Source organism: Lissotriton vulgaris, chromosome 8 (genome assembly GCF_964263255.1).
Source record: "Lissotriton vulgaris chromosome 8, aLisVul1.2, whole genome shotgun sequence".
Taxonomy (NCBI): domain Eukaryota; kingdom Metazoa; phylum Chordata; class Amphibia; order Caudata; family Salamandridae; genus Lissotriton; species Lissotriton vulgaris.
This window is the reverse complement of record NC_141696.1, coordinates 429164780-429179286: the sequence shown is the minus strand read 5'-3', so window position 1 is coordinate 429179286 and position 14507 is coordinate 429164780. Positions and strand designations below refer to the sequence as shown.

The 14507-nt window shown below is 43.9% G+C and overlaps 1 protein-coding gene across 1 annotated transcript in view; it reads right to left on the bottom strand.

The window, feature by feature from the left end:
• The window catches only part of LOC147697138 (cohesin subunit SA-2-like), a 741253-nt gene that overhangs the window by 634608 nt on the left and 92138 nt on the right, over positions 1–14507 (bottom strand). Inside the window, exon 3 of the mRNA XM_086934206.1 lies at positions 13692–13841. Coding sequence (XP_086790332.1) covers positions 13692–13841 — 150 coding nt within the window. The remainder of the gene's footprint in view (positions 1–13691; positions 13842–14507) is intronic.

Sequence of the window (14507 nt, the reverse complement as noted above, 5' to 3'; positions counted from 1 at the left end):
GCAAACTCCGCGGATCCCCGCCCTCACCTACACATATATAAAGCTGCTGCTCGGGTGCTACTCAAAAGGTGGACAACCTAGAGCTTCAATTTACAAACGCGGCAGTCCAGCCGCGGAGTTTGCACCACCCCGTTAACGTGGGGGTCACGACAGTGAAGTAGCAGCCGTACATGGGATCGAGGACGGGCCCACTTGTGGAGTCCATACAGGACTTGAGCATGTGTGCTTTCCGCACTACACTTCCCAGAAGTCTCATTGGAGCCTCCTATCGACGGCTGAGTTATATTTAATTGGAGAAGTGTAACGGGTGCGCACACCGCTTCCGTTAAAGCCCCTGAAGAGAAGCAGATGGAGCTTCGAAACGCGTCGGGCAGATCCATTACGGAGCGGCGTCTACAAGCGGATCCCCGCCCTCACCTACACATATATAAAGCTGCTGCTCGGGTGCTACTCAAAAGGTGGACAACCTAGAGCTTCAATTTACAAACGCGGCAGTCCAGCCGCGGAGTTTGCACCACCCCGTTAACGTGGGGGTCACGACAGTGAAGTAGCAGCCGTACATGGGATCGAGGACGGGCCCACTTGTGGAGTCCATACAGGACTTGAGCATGTGTGCTTTCCGCACTACACTTCCCAGAAGTCTCATTGGAGCCTCCTATCGACGGCTGAGTTATATTTAATTGGAGAAGTGTAACGGGTGCGCACACCGCTTCCGTTAAAGCCCCTGAAGAGAAGCAGATGGAGCTTCGAAACGCGTCGGGCAGATCCATTACGGAGCGGCGTCTACAAGCGGATCCCCGCCCTCACCTACACATATATAAAGCTGCTGCTCGGGTGCTACTCAAAAGGTGGACAACCTAGAGCTTCAATATATATATATATATATATATATATATATATATATATATATATATATATATATATATATATATATATATATATATATATATATATATATATATATATATATATATATATATATATATATATATATATATATATATATATATATTTGTTATGATTGGTGGCCCTCACGTAGATATGGCAGAACAGAGCTGGCCCCATACCCTCTTCAGGAATCAGAGATTATTGGAGTCAACCTCATTTACAAAACAGTTACACCCGGCTCGCACATGCCACCCTCTGAATGTCAGGCCCTGGGGAGCAAAGGTTTTGGCCTTTCATATTCTGAAGTGTTGCATAGAAACAGTACCAGGCTCCTGCGCCAGGCAGAACCTCTTTCTGCAGGGGAACATCCTTTACGACGAAACTTTAACAACGTGGTACTGTTACCACGCTACTTTTACAACGCAAGTCGTTACAACGACTTGCGTTGGGGGGCGCTCCAGGATAGTAAATAGTTTAATTTACTATCCAACTCCTTCCCTAGAGTCCACAGGGACTGGAGTTGGAATAGTAAATAAAACTATTTACTATCCAGCGCCCCCAACGCAAGTCGTTGTAACGACTTGCGTTGTAAAAGTAGCGTTGTAACGGTATGCGTTGTCAAAGTACGCGTCATAACGTCATACATCCCTTTCTGCAACCAATTAATGTGGAATGGACTGCATATATATATCTCTCCCCCTTAATGTGAGTTTTGAGTTGAACAAGCACAAGTTCCTCCTGTGCTGCGAACAATCTGTACAATGAGACGAGTTTAGGCTTTGGAGTGCAGTATTTCTAGTTTCAGCACAGGAAGATTCAGCTTCTGTGAAACATCTGCATTGGCCACTTGATTTAAAGTTTTTCTTCAGAATGGAAACATATTCCTGTAAGCAATTTGCATAAGTTTATGTAGAATGCAAATGTTCTTCTCGCAAGAACGTACAATTAATTTATACCACAGATATTAGAGCTTATTAGCTGCCTATATTGATTGATATGGTTGCCCCTATAATCCCGATTCGGGAATAATAATGTTGCTATAGAGATCCAACAGAATAACAAATAACCACTGTATATATGATTCTCCCTCGTTGCCCAACGAGGACGAGTTGGGCCTCCACTAGTGTAACTAGTGATCAACCCATCCATGGTACAGTAGTGTAGAATGAGGGTAGACTCCTACCATTCAGGCCCCTTTAGGCGGCACATATTACTACTAGTTATCACGTTTGCTTCGCAATTGCCACTAGTTATGAGGTTGGCTTAGCAGTAGGAGATCTTTACTACAAGCAGTCAGTGTATCCATTGCCAATTAAACTCTTGATCTACATTATATCATGATACATATTCACAGAATTCTACTAAATGTATCTTTTATGTTCCCACAGAACAAAATCTTATGGAGGTCAGAAGTTACTTGGAATGCTTGAATTCATCTCAGCCACTGGTAAATATTCTGGCTGCCTTCCAGTCGACTTTTCTTTTGCACAACTATGCACTTGCGATAGAGACAAGCCAAGAAATGAGCATCTCCAGACAAAAGTACCATGATCACTGTGCGGGTGTATGATTTTACAACGACTGTCTTAACAACGAATTCCTTAACCACGAAGGCGAAACAACGAGCAATCCCAAACCACTACTTATTTAACAACAAGTTCCTTAACCACGAAAAATCTATCAATTGCTCATTACCATTTTTTGTCACTGTGTTCTTTTAAATACACATCATTTGACATTTTAACCACATGCGCGCTAGCGCAATTTTGCTCCTACGCTGAGATTTTCAAAACCGCATGTTACGTGACGAGCTGGGCTCGTCATCAGCGTGCGAGCGGGCTACACCATGATGAGCCCAGCTCGTCATCAGAGTCGAAGGGGTTAATAAAACGTAATATTATATTAATTTTTGTAGTGAATAATCCTTTAATTAAAGTATTTTCCAATTAAAACTTTTGGCCACAAGTTGGTAGTGTTGCATCACAATTATCTGTTCAGGCCGGTTCCACACAGGTTGTGTAGAAGAAATCAACACGTTATAGTTACTTAACCCTTTCGCTGCGGCGGCTATTCCGCCGCAGCGCTAACGGGGTGGGGTGGCCGCGCGGCAGCCGCATGCTGGGACAGAACCGCTCCGTCACCAGCCGCGGTTGAGCTGTGCTGGTGACGGAGCGGTTCCGTCATGACCCGCCCCGCTCATTAGAACGGCCGCGCAGGCGCGAAATCAGAGCCGCGCAGGCGCGGCGGCCGGGCCATGACGGAACCGCTCCGTCATCAGCACAGCCCAACCGTAGCTGATGACGGAGCGGTTCCGTCATCAGCAGGGGAGGGGTTAAAGTTAGTTTTGAATAAGGCTGGATGCTCTTTGGATCTTTAAACTGACCGCTTTTTCTTTTGGCTGCACTTAAGAAATGTATTATTCAATAAATTATCTTTTTACCACAAGGGATGTAAGCGTAATTTCTATTCAGACTACCTTGATAATTTTCTCTTCAAAACCAACATAAACACAACATTTTAAACAATGCTCACGCTTTGCTTCGCTATTGAATGCCTGCTGAAGTTCTAAAGAGTTAATGGCAACCTTTATTCTTTTTGATTTTCTGGGGTTGTTTATTGTCAGTGACTCATTGCAGACCTTTTAATCTTCTGCATATCCACAGTTTCCGCTTTCCTTTTCCCGAGTGAGTAGTAGGGGGCCATGAGCGTGTCTAGTCGGTGGGGGGGGGGGGGGGGGTGCGTAGAAGAGACACTCGTGATTTTTTTTTTCCCACAACATTTTACCATCCTGGCAGGATGATATGAGCGTGTATGGGAGGGGGGGGGAGGGGGAGGGGGGGCGCGGAGGAGAGACTCGTGCTTTATGTAAGTCGTTGTGTTTAGAAGTCGTGGTTTATGTAGTCGTGGTTTAGAATTTGTCGTTGTTTAGAATTTGTTGTTTAGGCAACTCGTTAAACAAGCACTGGCGTTGCCAATAGGTCTCGCAGTAGGAAAGTTGGAGCTATTACAATTGCAAATAACAATGCCTTTTATTTTTGTTTTCATTTTAAAAACATAAAGGGCTTTGTCATTTACAAAAGCAATAGCTCCAACTTTCCCACTGCGAGACCTATTGGCAACGCCAGTGCTTGTTTTATTTATGTGTTGGTTTTGAAAATAGCAAAATTAATCGCTTTGTCAGTTACAATGTCAATAGTTTTAACTTTTGCAAATGTGATACCTATAGCATTTGTAATGCAATGTGTGTTGTATTTACGTGACTTAGATGTATTGATATTACAAATAACAATGGCTTTTAATTTTGTAAATAATTAATACTTAAATAAAAGTTATTGTAATTTATAATGGCAATAGCTTAAACGTTTGTAAATAACTTTTGTGAAGATTATGTTCAGTGTATTTTATTGTGACGAAAATCCAAGAACATTGCATTTGCACCTACACACACACAGAGGCACACACACACACACACACATATAGATATGGTGGTGGTGGATCTGGGGGATATGGTGGTGGTGGATGTGGTGGTGGATGTGGTGGTGGTGGTGATGGTGGATGTGGTGGTGATGGTGGTGGATGTGGGGGTGGATGTGGTGTTGGTGGTGAATGTGGTTGTTATGGAGGTGGTGGATGTGGTGGTGGTGGATTTGTTGGAGGTGGTGGTGGATGTGGTGGTGGTGGAAGTGGTGCTGAGTGGTGCTGTGGTGATGCTGAGTGGTGCTGTGGTGGTGCTGTTGTGGTGCTGAGTAGTGCTGTGGTAGTGCTGTGGTGGTGCTGAGTGATGCTGTGGTGGTGCTGAGTGGTGCTGTGGTGGAGCTGAGTGATGCTGAATGATGCTGGGGTGGTGCTGGGTGGTGCTGAGCGGTGCTATGGTGGTGCTGAGCGGTGCTGTGGTGGTGCTGAGCGGTGCTGAGTGGTGCTGTGGTGGTGCTGAGCGGTGCTGTGGTGGTGCTGAGCGGTGCAGTGGTGGTGCTGAGAAGTGATGTGGTGGTGATGAGTGGTGCTGTGGTGGTGATGAGTGGTGCTGTGGTGGTGCTGTGGTGGTGCTGAGTGATAGTGTGGTGGTGCTGAGTGATAATGTGGTGGTGCTGAGTGGTGCTGCGGTGGTGCTGAGTGGTGCTGTGGTGGTGCTGAATGATGCTGAGATGGTGCAGAGTGGTGCTGCAGAGTGATAATGTGGTGGTGTTGAGTGATAATGTGGTGGTGCTGAGTGATGATGTGGTGCTGCTGAGATAATGTGGTGGTGCTGAGTGATAATGTGGTGGGGCTGAGTGGCGCTGTGGTGGTGCTGTGGTGGTGCTGAGTGGTATTGCTGAGTGTTGCTGTGGTGGTGTTGAGTGATAATGTGGTGGTGCTGAGTGATAATGTGGTGGTGCTGAGTGATGCTGTGGTGGTGCTGAGTGGTACTATGGTGGTGCTGAGTGATGCTGTGGTGGTGCTGAGTGATGCTGTGCTGGTGCTGAGTGATGCTGTGGTGGTGCTGTGGTGGTTGTGAGTGATGCTGTGGTTGTGCTGAGTGGTGCTGTGGTGGTGCTGAGTGGTGCTGTGGTGGTGCTGAGTGATGCTGGTGTGGCGCGGAGTGATGCTGTGGTGGTGCTGAGTGTTGCTGTGGTGGTGCTGAGTGGTGCTGCTGAGTGGTGCTGTGGTGGTGTAGAGTGGTGCTGTGGTGGTGCAGAGTGGTGCTGTGGTGGTGCAGAGTGGTGCTGAGTGGTGCTGAGTGGTGCTGTGGTGGTGCTGAGTGGTGCTGAGTGGTGCTGTGGTGGTGATGAGTGGTGCTGAGTGATGCTGTGGTGGTGCTGAGTGACGCTGTGGTGGTGCTGAGTGATGCTGTGGTGGTGCTGAGTGGTGCTGTGGTGGTGTGGTGGTGCTGTGGTGGTGTGGTGGTGCTGTGGTGGTGCTGAGTGATGCTGTGGTGGTGCTGAGTGGTTCTGTGGTGGTGCTGAGTGGTGCTGTGATGGTGCTGAGTGATGCTGTGGTGGTGCTGAGTGATGCTGTGGTGGTGCTGAGTGATGCTGTGGTGGTGCTGAGTGATGCTGTGAACATGTGTCTGTGTATGTGTGTTTTTATTTTGTGTTTGGTGTGATGCTGTGATGGTGCGGAGTGGTGACATTGATTTAGTGTGTTAATGTGAACAATAATTGAGTATATTGTTCTTAGTGGTGTTATGCTTAGTGTGTGATGTTGTGTGTTGTTGATGATGTGGTGGTGTGTGTGTGTGTGATTATTTTGCAAGTGTGTGTTATTTTGTTGCTGTGAACATGTGTATGTGTATGTTTTTTTTAATTTTTTTATTTTGTGTTTGGCGTGAGTGATAGTATGGCTTTGAGTCCCTTTTCCTAGTGCGGATGTCTTTTCCTTAATAAAAATGCCGGTCGCAATGTAGCGCCTATACGCTACCTACGTTTTTGAGGTCAGCGTTCTAGTTTTTTTTTGTATTTTCCCTTTGTTTTCCGAATGATGTAATTTCCAGCCAATCGCATTGCTACGTTTTGTGACGTAGCATTGCGATTGACGTGCATCAACGGGGAAATTCCCAGATCTTCGAGAACAGTCACGTGTGAAAGGCGCGTTGTGCTTCTTGTGTTGTTGCTGCGTCGTTTGACAGGTAAGTTTGAATTTTAATATTATTATACAAATTTTGGGTATGTAGTATTGATTGTGTTTATACTTTTTTGAACGTTGATTAATGTTTTGTATTGTTTGATGACGTTTGCGTATTCAGGCTATTTTTGGTTTTGCGTATGTACTTAGTGTATAGTTATGTAACGTTTAAAAATGTTGATGTGCTATGTATAAATGTTGATTTTAATGAATATATTGCAAATGTCTTAATTTTATGGGACGTAGTTCCGACATATTCCAACTGAATTTGACTTTTCGTATGCTGTTTGTGTACAGCTATTGAACGTTTGCAAATTTTGATCTGCTATGTATTAATGTTGTTTGTAATGGATATATGGCAATGTTAGAATTTTTTGTGATGTACGTACGACATATTCCGACTGAATTTGACTTTTCTTTTGCACATCGTGTCTAGCTATTGAACGTTTCAAAATTTTTATGTGCTATGTATAAATGTTGTTTTTAGTAAATCTCTTGCGATGTAGTTATTTTATGTACTGTACTTCAGACATTTTTTTTTAAATATTTTTTTTGTTGGCAATGTGCGATTGTGATTGTACTGTTGTATTGTAATCACAGTGTCTTTCTTTTGCAGTATTATTCTTTTGTGTTGTGAATGATTTTGATTAATATTTAAGGCTGAGATGAATTTAGACATTATTGGTATGCAACAACCTTCAACGTTTAAACTAGTGTTACTTGGTGTTTGCAGTAAATATGTTTTTGTATTAGCAGTTTATTTTGATTTAGCCTGTGATCGTTTGTGAAGTGTTTTGGCTCGGTTTCTTTTCAAATAGTCTATGTTTTTTCCAATATGGCCGAAAATGTTTTCATGTGCATTAGTTTGATTTACAAAGATGTTTTTAAGACTTATGCATTGCCAGATGAATCTTGAAAGTAATCGGCGGAAGAAACGCCTGAACGATATTTACGTGATCAGCTTGTGGATGATATGTTCACATGTGCTGTCAATCATTACTTTCCATTCTATTTTATCACGTTGCAGCCCCACTTTTGAATTTCCCTATTAATAAAGCATATTCTTGTTTTAACCCTCCCTTGCTTCGTTAGTGTTGCTGTTATATATAGCGCTGTTCGTAAAAGGTGTGTCTGTTGATCACTCAGTGGTACTCTGTGTATCCACCTCAGAAGGATGAAGGTCGGATTCAGTCCTGACGGTGTTTACATTTATGGCCTGAAGGTTGTACATCGATGTCAGAGCTCAGTACTTATCTAAATAATTCTAACTAGTGTGTCAGTTACGGACTTACGGTTTCTTTTCATCTGCAAAATAGTTAATAACTTAATGGCCATATAATTCCAATCCTAATTTTTAAGAATACATTTTCAATGGCCATGTTTATTGTAAATTAATTGTTCCTTGATGGCAAAACGAGACTAACTTTCTGGCCTGGTTTGAGCATGGTTTTATTGGCAGTATGCCTATTGGGTTGTTTTGTGGCAAGTATCTTTGTTTGTGTTAATGAAGATTTAATAGTTGGAGTCACTTGAGGTTTGCATGTGAGTTGAACCCAAGGAGTCCAATTGTAGTATCTATTTTTTTGCGAATAAACTCCAATTTGTTTTCTATATTGGAAAGCTGCATGCACATATTCGGCTTGTTTACATGTTGGCAGTTAAATGCATGTCACCTGATTTCATATTTGTTACGCTTGTGAGGGGCAAATGGATTTATATTTTACTTCAAGCATGTCAAATGCGGACATAGATCGAGAGTACTGAATTTGCAGGTTTTGGCAGTAGGCCCTGACAGTGTACATGAAATCTAGTGTTAAGGGATAGTCAGTGATTCAGAGAGGCCTGGAAACATGCACTGCATTCTAACCACCACACAAGGGACAAACCATTTGACGACGTACCTGTCTTTAATTAGAAAGATGCATTGTACCAGAAAGGTGTGTGGTAAACTATCTGTTGCTGGGAGTAAGTCTTACTCCGGTGTAAATTATTTCACCGTCGGCCATAGTTTGTGCAGTAAGATGCGCCTGTTTTCGACAAGTCCCCCTATTCCGTGAAGTTCGAGGCTATACATGTGTTAGCATGCCAGCTGTTACTAAGCATGCACCGTGTTACCCGTTGAAATCTCTATTGTTGCATTCAGAGTAATTATAGTCCCGGAATGTGATTCTCAAAAGCAGCTCCTGTTTCTGACCAATAGTACCAACAAGTAAATCCTTTTTCTGTTTGGCTGAGAAACTGTTCGAGTCAATCTTCCTATTCCTACCCAGCATTTTTAGGTTTGATTTGCATGGTTTATTTTCTTTTTTCCCCTTTTCTCTAGCCCTTCCTCTTGAAAAGCAGTCATGTAAATATTGTGGAACAGGTTTTGCCGACTCTTGTTTTTTTAATTATTAGTCAAGTGCTCCACTTTCGATACTTGGTTTCAGGAGGCAGCTCTCTAAATAGGACTCCTCGGCTCCGTGTCAGTAGCGAGTTTTTTTTCCTGCGATGTTTGTCTATAGGCAAGGGTGTGTATAGCGAGGAAAACCAGAGAAAGGTCGTGGGAGGCGATGGAGAAACAGAAAGTGAATGAGCGAGAGAAGCGCAGAATCACCGAGAAAATAGAAAGTGGTAGAGGGCAGACCCAGCTGGACTGGATGAGAAGGGACAGAAAAGAAATCGGCTTTAGATGTAGGAAGAAAAGAAGGGAGAGTTAGAAATACTCTGACAGGCGAGTACATGAGAACAGTACCAGAATGAACAAATGAAGGGAAAGAACAGTGACTGCTGCAGGCAGTTTGGAAGGTCACAAATGCTGCTAAGGAAACGGATGCAGTTAATAGGTGTACGTGCAAGGCTGTGTTTGCGGGGAGAGAGAGGGGAGGTGCTGGTGTGGGAGGGGGGAGGTGCTGGTGTGGCTGTGTTTGCGGGGAGAGAGAGGGGAGGTGCTGGTGTGGGAGGGGGGAGGTGCTGGTGTGGGAGGAGTGCTGCTAGGGCAAGGCTGTGTTTCGGGGAGAGAGAGGGGAGGTGCTGGTGTGGGAGGGGGGAGGTGCTGGTGTGGGAGGAGTGCTGCTAGGGCAAGGCTGTGTTTGCGGGGAGAGAGAGGGGAGGTGCTGGTGTGGGAGGGGGGAGTTGCTGGTGTGGGAGGAGTGCTGCTAGGGGAGGAGAAGCCTGATGCCGGATGGGGGCGGGAGAGCCTGGGAATGTGAGAGGCTGGTCTTGCATGCGATGCGCGTGCTGAACAGATGTCCGTGAGGTGTGGGAGGAGTGCCTGATGCCGGATGGGGGCTGGATAGCCTGGGAATGCGAGAGGCTGGGTTTGCATGCGATGCGCGTGCATGTACACGTGAACTGCAAGAAAACCGCGGGGCTGAAAGCCCTTGGTTTGACTTGTGTTTTGCCGACATGAATTCTCGCTCCGCTCGATGCGCTTGCGCGCAACGATAGGTCGCGAGACCTAAAAAACATCGGGCATATTACCAACAACTAGCGATAATTATCGCTATGTTGGCTTAGCGGCAATATTTTTATCACCGAGCTGCGGCGATTTTTATCGCTTAGGAACCTTGCAATTATCAAGGTATATCTCCTAAGCGATAAAAATCGGCCGAAATGCATGAATATCGCTGAAAAGTCAGCAATATTCATGCATTACCGAGCTAATGCTCTTAGCCATGTTATCCACCTCTCATTGGATAGCATGGCTAAGAACTGCTCAGGGCAGGTATTAGCTTTTGGAGATATTCGCGCTTAGCGCGAATATCTCCAAAAGTTGGTAATAGGAGATAGCGATGTTAGCGACTGTTTCCAGTCGCTAACATCTTGGCACGCCCACTTTGCATGTCATTAGTGAAAAATATCACTGACATGCAAAGCGAGGCCCAAGATGGTCGCTAACTCCTACTAGCTGTCGCTAACTGGTGTTAGCGACAGCTAGGTACTAGGGAGATAATTTTATCTCCGCTTTCTGGGCTTTTAAAGCCAAAAAAGCAGAGATAAACCCCCTTGATAATATGCCCCATCGTTCTTTAGGATGTTTCCCCACTGTGCTGATCTCAACCAACATCTCATTTACGAGGCCCAACAATACCAAAACTGGTCCACAGTTCTTTCTGTTCCCCTCTAGAAGGCATCTTGCCTGTCTGTTCAGACTGGACTATTCCTATAGAGCCAGAGTTGGACATGTCCCGTTTGAGTCTGCATTGGACCATCCATTTACGATAAGCAAGCCCATTAAGCATGAAACCCCAGTGATCCTTCTTCGAATGCTAAGTCAAGACCTCCTACCTTAAGCTCACCTGATGAAACACAGTTGTTTGTAATTGTCTGCTTTCAATTAAACACTCGAAACTTGACTTTGGCATAGGCTTTGCTGCGACTCGGAAGCCATCATTATTGTGGGTTGAAAACCCAATTTTCTTTTCAGCAGTGGATATTGTTCAAGATCCCTCAGCAGCCTGCACTGAAACGTTCTGCGTTAACAGTTGATACATGAGTGTATATAGAGGTGCAGAAGAGCAGCGAGGGGTTTGGTTGTGTGACTGATTCGTCTAGGAAGACATGGTTCTCGTAGCTTGTTGTTTGCAATCTTGCTGAGAGGCGACTGAGGTCCAGAGTAACTGCATTAGCCCGTGTACCTATGAAACTTTTTGATTCTAGTGCAGCCTAAGTTAACATCAGATTCTAAATGGATACTGCAGATGGTGTGTATCTTGTGGATTGAGTAGGCAAAGCACTATTGCCCACATGCATCAAGGTAAATTGCATTCGCAAACGGTGCGAATAGCAAAATTCGGCCGTTTGCGAATGCAATTTCCTTTTTTTGGGATGCATCATATTTTTTTATTTTTTCACAATTTAAGGAATCGCAATTATGTTGCGATTTCTTCAATTGCGATTGCATTTAAGAAATCGCAATTTGTGATTTCTTAAATGCAATGCATGAATATTTTTTTTTGCGAATTCGCAAATAGGAAGAGGTAACTTACCATGAAGTTGAACTTCATGGTAATTTGCTAAAACTTTCAAAAATGCACAAAAGTGCATTTTTGAAAGTTTCATTTTACACACACACATGCCCTTGGGGCATGTGTGTGTGAAAAATGTTCTTAAAGTTAAATTTCAGGGGTGCAGGGGGGGCCCTTGGGACCCCCCCTGCACCCTTGAAATAGCATTCTCATTTTGCGATTCCTTAATTGTGAATCGCAAAATGAGAATGGATTCCCATCCATTCCTATGGGCCTCTAGGCCCATAGGAATCAATGGGAAGGGATTCCTTAATTGCGATTCGCAAATTGTGAATCGCATTTAAGGAAAATTAAGGAATCGCATAAAATATTGCGATTTCTTAATGCATAGCATTTTGCGATTTCTTAATTGCGATTCCTTAATTTTCGCAATTAAGAAATTGCAAAATGTAACAATGATGCATGTGGGTGTTTATGAGGCTTCCTAATGGCTATGTGATGCAATCAATAGCCCCAGAGACCTTGAATGTCAAAGAATTCCCAGTGTGCTCACGGTATATCCTATTGCACACCTGGTGTGAGTGTATCTGTCTTCCAGTATTGCGTTGGCGATGGATGGTTGGAATACGTTGATTTTCTCTCCGATTACTTTCTGGAGGGATCCCGTAGATTTACATCACAGTGTACATAGTAGCTGTGTCTCTGTTGTTATATCATGTATCTTATACTTGCTGACTATGAATTTCAGTATCAATTCGCACTTGGTGTGGTCCAGGATTGTTGTCGTTTGAGTGCTTCCTCTACCCTCGGAGGTTCCAAAAACGACCATATGACATAAGAGCTGAATGTCTACGATGCTGAGATCTTGTCTCAGTATGTCTACGTCGCCATGGCCCATGATTTGCAACTGTTTCCATTTGTTGAAAAAAGGCTTGGGAGGTGGTGATCATCAGATGCCACCATTCAATGGCCTACTGTGTAATAACAGTAACTCAAAAAAAAAACATGCACTACCCATTTAATTATCCTAAGATAAAAAGTAAGTGCACTGTGGGAAATAAAGTGGGGGATGAATTAGCGGTTGTGAGAGAGAGAGAGAGAGAGAGAGAGAGAGAGGGGAGGGGGGGGGGGAACAAGGGGGTTTGAAAAGAGTTTGTCAGCTAACCATACACAACAAAATGTGTTAAGTCGACTATTTCCGATAGAGGGAAGCGCAAGAGAGCATTCCATCGGAAATAAAGAGGTAATCGTGCAGAACCATTGTAAAAAATATTGTATTTTTTCGAGGTCATATCGTGGTTGCAACATAATCTGTGCAGTGGAGAGGCTGCTATGGCTTTCTAGATTTTAACACAGATTCAAGTATTTTATCCTGCACATGAAAATAAAATAGGGGCCATTTAAACTTTGTTGCCAATAGTCCACATCCAAGAGAAAACCGTTCAGGTGATTCTGAGTAACCAAGTGTCCCATTAGAGCCCATCTGGTTCAATGGTGCATAATTTTAATTATCGCTGTATTTCTACCTCCTCTTTCGCTTCATTTTAAATCCAGCACTTTCCTGTGCTGTGGTGTACCATCAAAATGCTAACCCCCACTCCATTCGAGTTGAACATTGTTTACTGAAACTCAAATATGTTCTTAAGCACCTCTGGGGAGGCGTGGTACATCTCACAGCTACAAATCTTCTACACTCACTCAACCACATCTGCTCCCCAATGCAGAATACCAACCCACCACCATTCGCCAAGGAAAGAGCACCTTCACCCACGGGCATAACACTGGCCTCAGCAGCCCAAATCTTTAGGGGGTCCTAGCTCAGTCGGAGGCTTGGATTATTTATGATGTAGCTAGCTTTGATGACGTTTTAAATCATCCATTCGCCAAATTGTGTTACACTACTACTTCTCTCCATCACAATTTCCTTTTTCGTGGCTTTCCTGAAAAACACTACCTACCATATCAGCCCTGCCATGTCTATAATCAGATCTTCAGACTAGAGGTCCCCATACCTAATATATTTTACATACGTACAAATCTTTATATGTCATATTTGTAAAATGTTAATGAAAATACAGTTCTGGATTTTAGAAATCGCTGGTCAATACAACAATCATTTAATGAACAGTGTAAAACATAGGTCTGTTGAAAAAATTAAAACGTCAGCTTGATGTTTTGTAGGTTTTAGTAAGAAACAGAATACAATAAGCTTGTGATGAATAGAAGAATGTGGTTTACTTGTACTTAACGCACCTGTATCGCTCTCTTGCCCATGCTGACAACCTCATATAGAGTAACTGCTTCAACCAGGTCTCCATTGTGGTGTTTAATTGCGGATTCTTGTCCTGAGGAGTTTCTTCGGCTGATGTTCTCAGACTGTTCTCTGGTCTTTCTTTTGCCTTTCTAAAAATCAATATACATAAAAGGACAGTAAGGTTTGGGTTGTTAATGAAACAACAGGCAAATTCCAACTACAAGACAAGATGAGCTCATATCATATGTGAAGTCATAGATGGGCCTGTCAGAACTAATACTGGTCTGTACAGAATTCTATAAACCAGTTCTCCCTCAGTGGACCTGTTCAGATTGTTTAGATCTACACTGTGGGAAATGTGAGGGGGAGGGAGTCAGGCAAAGAAAAGCTTTATACAGTCCGGATCGTATTGGGGCTCACAAGGGAACAGGGAGGTGTCATCTGGAACCTTTTTAGAATTCTCTAGACACGTGGCGAAGTCCAAGGTTGCCTGACTTGTGTGTCTCTAACCCAGAAGACCTTCCAAACCTCAAGCATTGGCTAAAACACACATTTTCCTCACACTCATGTGGGGAAAACTTCTGGAATCTAGAGGAAGCCACAAACTTCCTACCACCCACCAATCCCCCAAATCTCTTGATAAAATTGGTACCACACTTGTGTGGCTGTGCCTAGTGCCCGCAAGAAGAAAGGGCCCAAAACGCAACCTGAGGCCATCAACATTTCCTGATTTGTCAACAGGGGCAGCTGACGTATTTGGTACCAGGCTGGGTGGCCACCAGGAAAACTACCAACCCCAGGCATTCCTGCAAACC